The sequence below is a fragment of the Anomaloglossus baeobatrachus genome, chromosome 3 (assembly GCF_048569485.1).
Source record: "Anomaloglossus baeobatrachus isolate aAnoBae1 chromosome 3, aAnoBae1.hap1, whole genome shotgun sequence".
Lineage (NCBI taxonomy): Eukaryota > Metazoa > Chordata > Amphibia > Anura > Aromobatidae > Anomaloglossus > Anomaloglossus baeobatrachus.
The window spans coordinates 79,680,478-79,692,721 of NC_134355.1; the positions used below are offsets into that span (position 1 = coordinate 79,680,478).

Sequence of the window (12,244 nt, forward strand, 5' to 3'; positions counted from 1 at the left end):
GTGTGAGTGGATGCGATCGGGTGTGTGTGAGTGGATGCGATCGGGTGTGTGAGTGTCGGCAGAAGAGCACGGCGTGCTGGAGGAGGCTGGGAGCAGAGAGGCTGATCATGGGGAAGGCTGGGAGGAGAGAGGCTGATGCTGGGGGAGGCTGGGAGGGGGAGGCTGGGACGAGGGAGGCTGATGCTGGTGGAAGCTGATGCTTGGGGAGGCTGATGCTGGGGGAGGCTGGAAGGAGAGAGGCTAATGCTGGTGGAGGCTGATGCTTGGGGAGGCTGATGCTGGGGAAGACTGGGAGAGGAAGGCTGATGCTGAGGGAGGCTGGGAGGAAGGAGGCTGGGAGGAGAGAGGCTGATCCTGAGGAAGGCTGGGAACGGGAGGCTGATGCTGAGGGAGGCTGATGCTGAGGGAGGCTGGGAGGGGAAAGCTGATGCTGGAGAAGGCTGGGAGGACGGAGGCTGGGAGGAGAGAGGCTGATCCTGGGGAAGGCTGGGAACGGGAGGCTGATGCTGGGGAAGGCTGATGCTGAGGGAGGCTGGGAGGGGAAAGCTAATGCTGGGGAAGGCTGGGAGGACGGAGGCTGGGAGGAGAGAGGCTGATCCTGGGGAAGGCTGGGAGAGGGAGGCTGATTCTGGAGGAGGCTGGAAGGAGAGAGGCTGATGCTGGCGGAGGCTGATGCTGGGGAGGCTGGGAGAGGGAGGCTGATGCTGAGGGAGGCTGGGAGGAGGGAGGCTGGGAGAGGTAGGCTGAGAGAAGAGAGGCTGATGCACACACACACACACACACGCGCGCGCACTGCACAACACACCACACACACACACACACACTGGGAACCACAAACAACTGCCCTACACAGACACCCACACACACAGACAACGCTGCACACACACAACACCCAACACACAAACACCGCGGCACACACAAATATACGCACATACCGCACAACACACACATTACACAAAACATACCTCCCCCCAAAACACACCACACACACACAAACCGCGCAACACACACACAACGCTACAGACACACAGCGCTCCACAAACAACGCAACACACGCAACACACATACAACACCGCTCTCACCCCCCGTCACACCCAGACAACACCCAGAACATGTACAGCGCCCTACACAAACACTTGGTAACTACAGACAACAACATCTCTCTCTATATATATATATATATATAGAACAACAATCATACATGAACTACACAATACGTAAATTCTAGAATACCCGATGCGTAGAATCGGGCCACCTTCTAGTATATATATATATATATATATATATATATATTGTTTTTATCTAACGAACATGCCAAACTATTCACATTTGACTAAAAAAATAGTTCAAGAGAAAAGAAAGGTCCCATAGGGCAAAATATGCATTTTTCCTGTTTTCAATATTTGACGGAAACAAGAACAATACGTAGCCTTGATAACTCACCTTGGGATGCATTTCTAAGTGGTTTCTGTTTTTCACACTACGTTTCCTTCTGATCTTCACAGCTCCATTGTCATAGAAATGATATAATGTTTCTGCAAATGGGAGCTGTAAAAAAGTTAGAAAAATGGTTTTACAAATTAAAAATATGTCTGACACATTATACAGAAAAAAAGTCACCATTCCAGCAGTGTCTGTTTTAGTAAATCCTTGTATTTCCTATAATATTACATTTCTGGAGAAACTCTTTGTTAGGCCTCCTTGACACATCCGTGTTTCCGGTATGTGACATTAGTTTTCACATGTAGTGGAGACATGGACATACATAGACAAATTAAATTCAATGGGCTTGCACACACATCCGTGTTTTCACATGAAACATACAGTTAGGTCCAGAAATATTTGGACAGTGACACAATTTTCGCGAGTTGGGCTCTGCATGCCACCACATTGGATTTGAAATGAAACCTCTACAACAGAATTCAAGTGCAGATTGTAACGTTTAATTTGAAGGTTTGAACAAAAATATATGATAGAAATTGTAGGAATTGTACACATTTCTTTACAAACACTCCACATTTTAGGAGGTCAAAAGTAATTGGACCAATAAACCAAACCCAAACAAAATATTTTTATTTTCAATATTTTGTTGCAAATCCTTTGGAGGCAATCACTGCCTTAAGTCTGGAACCAATGGACATCACCAAACGCTGGGTTTCCTCCTTCTTAATGCTTTGCCAGGCCTTTACAGCCGCAACCTTCAGGTCTTGCTTGTTTGTGGGTCTTTCCGTCTTAAGTCTGGATTTAAGCAAGTGAAATGCATGCTCAATTGGGTTAAGATCTGGTGATTGACTTGGCCATTGCAGAATGTTCCACTTTTTTGCACTCATGAACTCCTGGGTAGCTTTGGCTGTATGTTTGGGGTCATTGTCCATCTGTACTATGAAGCGCCGTCCGATCAACTTTGCGGCATTTGGCTGAATCTGGGCTGAAAGTATATCCCGGTACACTTCAGAATTCATCTGGCTACTCTTGTCTGCTGTTATGTCATCTATAAACAAAAGTGACTTAGTGCCATTGAAAGCCATGCATGCCCATGCCATCACGTTGCCTCCACCATGTTTTACAGAGGATGTGGTGTGCCTTGGATCATGTGCCGTTCCCTTTCTTCTCCAAACTTTTTTCTTCCCATCATTCTGGTACAGGTTGATCTTGGTCTCATCTGTCCATAGAATACTTTTCCAGAACTGAGCTGGCTTCATGAGGTGTTTTTCAGCAAATTTAACTCTGGCCTGTCTATTTTTGGAATTGATGAATGGTTTGCATCTAGATGTGAACCCTTTGTATTTACTTTCATGGAGTCTTCTCTTTACTGTTGACTTAGAGACAGATACACCTACTTCACTGAGAGTGTTCTGGACTTCACTTGATGTTGTGAACGGGTTCTTCTTCACCAAAGAAAGTATGCGGCGATCATCCACCACTGTTGTCATCCGTGGACGCCCAGGCCTTTTTGAGTTCCCAAGCTCACCAGTCAATTCCTTTTTTCTCAGAATGTACCCGACTGTTGATTTTGCTACTGCAAGCATGTCTGCTATCTCTCTGATGGATTTTTTCTTTTTTTTCAGCCTCAGGATGTTCTGCTTCACCTCAATTGAGAGTTCCTTAGACTGCATGTTGTCTGGTCACAGCAACAGCTTCCAAATGCAAAACCACACACCTGTAATCAACCCCAGACCTTTTAACTACTTCATTGATTACAGGTTAACGAGGGAGACGCCTTCAGAGTTAATTGCAGCCCTTAGAGTCCCTTGTCCAATTACTTTTGGTCCCTTTAAAAAGAGGAGGCTATGCATTACAGAGCTATGATTCCTAAACCCTTTCTCCGATTTGGATGTGAAAACTCTCATATTGCAGCTGGGAGTGTGCACTTTCAGCCCATATTATATATATAATTGTATTTCTGAACATGTTTTTGTAAACAGCTAAAATAACAAAACTTGTGTCACTGTCCAAATATTTCTGGACCTAACTGTATGTCCGTGTGGAGCACATGCGTGTCTGTGTGCTCCACACGGTGACATGTCCATTTTCTGCAGGCAGCATGGGTGTCACATGGATCTTACACTAATATAATCCGTGTGACATCAGTGTGACACGCACCGGAGAAAACACTGATCACATAAAATTAAAGAATTTTTATACTTACCTGTCTCTGGCGCTTCTGTCTCTGCCTCTGCTGTTGCTTCTGGACCCCTTCATTATGCTCATGCATATTCACTGCACTCACCGCAGACCAGGAAGTAACAGCAGCGCGGAAGACAGCAGCGCCAGGAACAGGTAAGTATACCAGCTCTTGCTGTCCATGTACTATTCGGATGTCACACGGATAGCACAAGGACAGCACACATAAAAACATACACACTGGACAAACACACTCACACATACATATCTTCACCACGGACAGTGCAAAACACGAACGTTTTGCATGGATGTGTGAAGGAGGCCTTATGCTGATACTAAAAATGTAAAAATAAATTGTCAACTGGGTGTCATTCCTCTTTGCCAATTGGCTCTATACAGTTTAATACTGGCAGCACTGATTGGACACTGCCATATTGAGCAAGCTCACCCACCCCCAACTAGGAACACTCAGTTGTCAATTTACACACATATTTCTAAGAGGAACAACAAAGAAACTGTTCTTTTTTCACTGGTATGTGTTTAGATATTTATTTCAAGTTGCAAACACCTGTTTGGTGCTTATTAGCATTCATCAGTGAAAAATATAAAAGCCATTGTTACACAGTGGTGCAGTAGGGTTTGGTGTGGCCTTCCATGAGTCAGACGTATAGTTTCCATCCTAAAATGGGGATTCTTTTTGAATGTAAATATAGAATAACAGTAAGCATGTACATAGCTGCTGTTTTAGGAAGGTGTACAAAATGAGAAGAAAATTTACAGAAATCCAAAGTTGAGGTTAAAACTTCACATTTATTGTGTAATTTAAAATGGAAAAAATCAAAACCAAGCAGTAGACAAAGTCTATTTTCGGAAGGCCTCAATGTACACTAAATTACTCACTATTAACCTCCTTCCATTAACCTTACAAAAAAGTTAATAAAGTGCCTAAATTCCAATGAAGTTAAAAATTGGTCCCTATAAAGGTTTAATGAGAAGGCGACCTTGAATAATGTTGTTTAATCTACATTGACATTTTTTTCTGCTTTTGTCTCCTTTGGTTGTGAATATGGAATAAAAAAAAGTATTCTCTAGCCCAACTCGGAAACTGCGTCCTGATGAATCACAGAAATTCACAGCAAAGACTAATGCAAATGTTAAAAACATCATTTGCAAACAGCCAAAAAGGAAACCTAAAAAATTTGCATAGATCATAAACCATTTTTTTATGCAAGTTCTATAAAAAACAAAGTGATTTCTTCATAGATCTACCATAATGAGCTAAAACAAGCAGTCTGGTAGTAGAAATGCAAGCCTAAAATTAGTCTATTGGGATTTGAATTACTAAAACAAGAAAAAAATTCTAGAAACAAACATCAAGGTATATTAATCATGAATTAAATTGTTACTAAACCTAAAAATGGCATGAAATTCAAAGGTGAGCATTTACTTTAACAGTTAGCTAAACTTGTAAAAAACATATTTGTTGAAGTTGATGTTTAGTAGTTAAAAGTGAGGGCCCAGGGCCTAATTGATAATTTACAGGTAAGTGGAGGTCCAACTACTGTAGACTCACAGATACCAAAAACAAGGCTCTAAAATTCCCCATTGGAATGAGTACTGTCTGCATACTGCCTGTCAGACAATGAAGGGTTTAGGCCACCTCCCTGTTCTGATGAGGTATCCTGTCCTTATGATTATTAGGTCTCCCACTTTTGCAGTTACGGGATAACTTTTAGGCTGGAGCTATATAGCCACTTTGGCTGTGACAAGGTCATGCAACCAAAGATCGCTCTGGGTAGCTCCTACATCGCAGTGTAATGCAGATGAATGGAGTCACATTGGGAACCCTTGGTTGCTGCAACTGTCATGAACAAGCTGCAGAAAGGCAAAACTGGTTGGATTTCTTGCAAATCATGGTTCTAAGACCCTAGAGGTGTTGAGGAGGACCTTTTTATCAAATACTTAATTAACCTCTTGACAAGGGATTGTGGGACATATGTCGATTTGCCTTACATAATTCAGGTTTCAGATCATATACATGACACAGATATAAAGATGGCCGCCATTTCCTGTTATCCACACCTTGCTTGGAATGCAAGGAATGTCCAGATGAAAGAAGACCACTATATAAGGGAAGACCCCTGGTCAAGCTAGAAGACCAACCCAAAGATCAGATGACATCACAGACCAAACCATCAGCATGGATCCACTAAATGACGTCCCTCCCATCGTCATGGTTTCATCCACTGGTCAGACCCGCCCATCAACAGCAACACGGATCTCCCCATTCGCTAGCCCATGAACTGTCCCACTAAATGGGCATATCTGAACTTGTGTACGCCCCTAGCCTATATCAAGAGGACGCATGAGTCTCCTCAGTCTGTTCGGTGCCATTTCTAGTGACCAAGAAGAGACTTTATATCCGACTGTGTCTGGTGTGAATTCTTTTATGCATGCACTTGGCCTATACCAATTTGGCCAGGCAGTAGGCAACTAGTGATCTCTGGTTAAGAGTTCACCCTAACAGAGGTAGCAATGTGACCCCAACCTGAATTACACTCAGTAGCGTAATGTTAATTTCTTGTGCCCAATGCAAAATCTCCAACAGGGCCCCAACTATGTGAGGTCTTTAATACAATTAGTATTATCATATCAGCCACAGAGACCTTTAGTGCAACCCCCGCACCTATTATAGTTATGCCCCTGATTAAGCTGAGATAAATCAGTTGCACAGAGCAATCTTTGGCAAATGTTGTAGCCAAAGTCACCAACTAGCTGCAGCCTTAAATGAATTGCCCCCTACTCAATCAACCCCATCTCAATCTGTATGTTTCCCCTTTTTAAAATAATAAAACTTACTCATCACTGTTGCTGAAAGGTGTTCTAGCAGTGGTGGAGCTATCTCTAACCGGGGTCACATACCAGTATGACACCACGCCATCCCTTTGGCCAATCAGAGGCTGCTTCACACTCTCCAACTTTGGACGTATCATATACATCCAGCGGAAGAGTGAGAGGATCAGCGCAGACTTCCTCTGGATGTAAGCAATTTCTCCAAAAGCTGAGTGAGTGAAACAGATGCTGATTAGCTGCCGGGATCGCATGACGTCACACTGGTAAATTATGCCAGTAGAGACAGTGCTGATTCCTCGCCAATACGAGAGATGAGTAAACATTTTATTATTTTAAAAAGGGCACATATACGTATTTGGAAGGTTTTGCCTGAGTAGTGAACAACCCTTGGGAATAACCCTTTAAGTATATATGCCCTGCTGTATCATATTGCTAGTAACATAGATGTCTTATGCGGGCTTCACACGGTACGATCTATTGTGCAATCGCATGAGTGATCGTACCCGCCCCCGTCGTTTGTACGTCACGGGCAAATCGCTGCCCGTGTCGCACAAAGTTGTTTAACCCCTGTCACACGTACTTACGTGCTGAGCGACGTCACTGTGGATGGCAAACATCCACTTCCTGAAGGGGGTGGGACGTTTGGCGTCACAGGGACGTCACACAGCAGCCAGCCAATAGAAGCGGAGGGGCGGAGATGAGCGGGGAGTAAACATCCCGCCCACCTCCTTCCTTCCGCATAGCCGGCGGGTGCCACGGGATGCAGGTAAGCAGTTTTCAGTGCGATGTGTACTACCGCTGGTACAATGAACAACCTGTGCTAAGTAAAATAAACGATTTTTTAAAAATAAACGACGAGTACACGATACCCGATTTCTCACCGATTTGCGATCGCTCGTAGGTGTCACACGGGACGACGTCGCCAACGAAGCCGGATGTGCGTCACGAAAGCCATGACCCCGATGATCTATCACACCATAGATCGCCTCGTGTGACACCCGCATTACAATAGTGCTATTTATAAAGAATTTGTAAATGCCATGAATATTTATGTAGGTTTACGTGGTAATTAGGCTGAACCTAAAAAAAAAATATTCTATTGGAAGATCCTTTTTTTGGTTCTAACAAGAATAATTCCTCATGTCTAAAAAATTAGGCAAAATCAGCAGAATAACAGCGTTTGAACATTAATCAAATTAGGATTTATCCGGTAGAATTATTTTCTTTACATTAAACAAAGTGTCATCCTCAAATTAATCTCTTTTACTAAAGGTCTCTACGGGATCAGGATTTACGGCAGAGTTCCTAAAGCCAGCTTTACACCTTACAATTAGGTGTGCGATCTCGTATGCAATGTGACACGCCCAGGTCGCATATGCGATTTAATGAGATCGCACGTAGGTCGTTCATTTGCTGTCACACGAGCGTTAGTAGTCTATGTTAAATTGATCAATTTTGTGTGCGATCCTTTAGATCATGTGTTCTGTGACGTATGCATTGGGCACCCTTTTTTTTTTTCTTATTTATTGACTTGCCAAGCGTGTGTAATGTGTAAAGAGGCGTTTTTACTAAGTCATCTGCCATTCAACTCTGCTACATGGCCGCTAACAAAAGACAAAAGACACAGACAGCCATGTGGCAGAGCTGAATGACAGATGACAGCAGACACAGAAAGAGCCGCACGATCAGAATGAACTCGGGTTAACTTCCCCCGACTTCATTGTCATGCTGCGGCTCTGTCTGTGTCGCGTCCTGATTAGCGGTCACCCGTGAAGGACTCACCGGTGACCGCTAAACTCCTGAGTAACTGAATTGAGCAGCCCTCTCTCATATACTCACCGATCCCCGGCGCGGCGCTGCACGGCATTCACACTGCTCCGGTGGCTTTTACTATTTTGAAAAAGCCAGCCGCTCATTAAACAATCTCGTATTCTCTGCTTTCCCCGCCCACCGGCGCCTATGATTGGTTGCAGTGAGACACGCCCCCACGCTGAGTGACAGGTGTCTCACTGCACCCAATCACAGCAGCCGGTGGGCGTGTGTATACTGTGCAGTGAAATAAATAATTAAATAATTTAAAAAACCGGCGTGTGGTTCCCCCCCAATTTTAAAACCAGCCAGATAAAGCCATACGGCTGAAGGCTGGTATTCTCAGGATGGGGAGCTCCACGTTATGGGGAGCCCCCCAGCCTAACAATATCAGCCAGCAGCCGCCCAGAATTGCCGCATACATTATATGCGACAGTTCTGGGACTGTACCCGGCTCTTCCCGATTTGCCCTGGTGCGTTGGCAAATCGGGGTAAGAAGGAGTTATTGGCAGCCCAAAACGGCCAATAACTCCTAGATTAATCATGTCAGGCATCTCCCCGAGATACCTTCCATGATTAATCTGTAAGTTACAGTAAATAAACACACACACCCGAAAAAATCCTTTATTAGAAATAAAAAACACAAACATATACCCTGGTTCACCACTTTAATAAGCCCGAAAAACCCTTCCATGTCTGGCGTAATCCATGGACCTCCAGCATCGCGTCCAGCTCTGCTGCATGAAGGTGACAGGAGCAGCAGAATACACCGCCGCTCCTGTCAGCTCCATGCAGCTAATGAAGGGAATAGCGCGATCAGCTGAGCTGTCACTGAGGTTACCCGCTGTCGCTGGATCCAGCGGTGGCCGCGGGTAACCTCAGTGACAGCTCAGCTGATCGCGCTATTCCCTTCATTAGCTGCGTGGAGCTGACAGGAGCGGCAGTGTATTCTGCAGCTCCGGTCACCTCCATGCAGCAGAGCTGGAAGCGACGCTGGACCATCCTGGATTACGCCGGACATGGAGGGGTTTTTCCGCCGCTCTCACGCTGTCAGTGCCGGGTCCCTGCTCTCTGAACACATAGCCGGAGTACACATCGGGTAATTAACCCGATGTGTACTGTGGCTAGGAGTGCAGGGATCAGGGAGTCGGCACTGGCAGTGTGAGAGCGGCGGACGCTAGTAACGAAGGTAAATATCGGGTAACCAAGGTAAGGGCTTCTTGGTTACCCGATGTTTACCGTGGTTACCAGCGTCCGCAGAAGCCGGCTCCCTGCTGCCTGCACACGTAGCAGAGTACACATCGGGTAATTAACCCGATGTGTACTGTGGCTAGGTGTGCAGGGAGCCAGCGCTAAGCGGTGTGCGCTGTTAACCAAGGTAAATATCAGGTTGGTTACCCGATATTTACCTTAGTTACCAAGCGCAGCATGCTTCCACGCGCCGCTGCTGGCTGGGGGCTGGTCACTGGTTGCTGGTGAGATCTGCCTGTGTGACAGCTCACCAGCAACCCATGTAGCGACGCTCCAGCGATCCCTGCAAGGTCAGGTTGCTGGTGGGATCGCTGGAGCGTCGCTTAGTGTGACGGTACCTTTAGTCTATGGGATGCTCGAATAGTTGTTATTCAGGTGTTATTCGGGTTTCCCATAGACTTATATTGCGCATCGAATATTCGCAAATAGTCGAATAGCGACGACCTAGTCTGCAAATATTTGCGAAGCCGAATATTTGTGGTATTCGATCATCTCTATTTATCACCCTATGGAAAGGAACCTTATCTACTCTTGAAAAAATCATTATCTGATGTCCAGAACTGATTATCTACTAGTGATTGGTAAAATCTTACATAGGGTGAAACCTTGAAGAATAAATGATATTGTTATTTCTGAACATGCGCCAATAAATATCACTTCAGAAAATGTACACTGGTACCTTAGAAGAGAAATGTCTGGAGGTTTCTTCTATTTTTACAGGATGACAGAAAATTTTGGAGCTCTTTGAATGACAGTGGAGGGATTACGAGATAAATAATGTATAACATGTGAATCCTATTTTAGTTTAGGAGCCTGGGAATGTCGTCTTAAGAGGCAGAATAATGTCTTACAATGGTCAAAATGAGAAGCAGAATTAAATTATTAAAAACCAATGAAGACTACAGATGAAAGTACCTAAATTATACAGAAGATCCCTCTCTAAGAGAAACAATAAGAGGCTTAATGAAGCAAGAAATGAATTTAATATGTATATGAGTAAGATAGAGAATTTTTACTGTTCAGTTAGTGAAGAAATTACCTAAATTTTAGAATAAGGCAGGGAAGCTTTCAGCCAATTTAAGAAAATTAATTGATAATTCGCAAATGGAAAAGACACCGGGTCATGACGAGTTTAATACTGTTTGCTGCTCAATGAGTGGACGGACATCCATATAAAATGTATGACAAATGATGCAGGCTCTTAGCAGGACACATGGTGTGGGCACAGCAGACAGCACGTGACATTTCAGTTTAGTCCTATTTCAGACCAGTCTTAGCATTTGATTTTAGATGCAGATGTTTGAACACAGGTAAACAAATGTTCCTGATATTTTGTGCTTTTTGAGCCTAGGATTATAGGTGAGTATCACAATATAGTAAGTGGTGACTATTGCAGTTCCCTCCACCACCTCAATGATTGGAAGGAAGTGGCTGCAGGTACAGGGAGAATATAACTTCATTTTCACCTTGCAGCCACACTTCCAGTAAACCAGCTAGACATGATTTAAATGCTATTTACTTGCAGATTACTACTATAGCACTATAAATGGCATTTTTTGAGGTGAGAAGTTCCCTTTAAGAAAGAGTTGTCTGGGTAGAGGACTAACGCCTTAAGAGCGAATCATCTACCAGGGTTAAGCTGGGCATACATATGTTAGCTGTTGCCAGATACCTCTGTGCCTGATCAAGATGGGCTGTTAAAATTTTAGTTGCCCAATCCTGCTCTCACGTGACATCATCGTTGGAGGAAAGCAACAAGGTCACCACGCACATCAAATACTCGACCAGTCCACTAAAAGCTGTTTTTTGGGCAGCTAGGTGCTTTAGCAATTTGGTTGCGGGGAACCCTTAATAGAAAATATAAATTATTTCCTGGCTACATCCCACCAGAGAGGAGCTAATTAGGATGCCATTACTGAATCTGAAGGATAGAAATACAATTAGTGGTTATACCGCGCTGCCGGTCAATAATGATGTTGTGCGTTATTCAAAAAATGTGGTTAATTGATTCAACGCATTTCAAGTCTGCCTCGCATCTTCATCTTTTTCCTATTGAAGAAGTGAGGCAGCTTTGAAATGTGTTGAATTAAGAAACCATATTTTTTTGAATACTGCACAGCATCATTATTGACCGGCAGTGTGGAATAACCACTAATCGTCCTTCTATCCTACTTTTTGGGCTTCTGAGTTTGTGGATCTGCAGCAGCAGTCATTTATGTGCCTAATTTTTTACACCGAGATTATCACATATGATCATTTACAGTATATTTCTTTTTTTCTCAGATGAAACCCGATTGCGCTGTTTCTTCCTTCTATTATTACTGAAGCTGACTGACTTTACTCTTTACTGACTGGTTTAAACAGCTTGCATCCTAGAGAGAAGGTCGGAGTCAGACTCACAGTAATGAACTCAATCTTCTGTTTGAGCACAGCTCTGTGCTGAATTCTCTAGCGGCACATATCAGTGTCCTACAATCTGGTAATCAGTTATAGGTATGGATGGCAACAGCACTCCCTAGTCCCGATAAAGTATGTGTGGGTGGGGGGAGGTAGGTTGTATGTTTGAGATGTGGTTACATTTATCCTTCCATTATTTGCCTGACTTGCCATAAAAAAACATTTATAGATGATCTTTTTTTGAGCCGGGCATTATGTGGCTTCTAGAAATTTATGAATAAATGAGATGAAGTAATTAATTTGCAGGACC

General features: G+C 43.9%; 1 protein-coding gene across 1 annotated transcript in view; it reads right to left on the reverse strand.

The window, feature by feature from the left end:
• The window catches only part of PCSK2 (proprotein convertase subtilisin/kexin type 2), a 362,431-nt gene that overhangs the window by 209,466 nt on the left and 140,721 nt on the right, over positions 1–12,244 (reverse strand). The window contains exon 2 of the mRNA XM_075339275.1: positions 1,444–1,548. Within this exon, the coding sequence (XP_075195390.1) occupies positions 1,444–1,548 (105 nt within the window). The remainder of the gene's footprint in view (positions 1–1,443; positions 1,549–12,244) is intronic.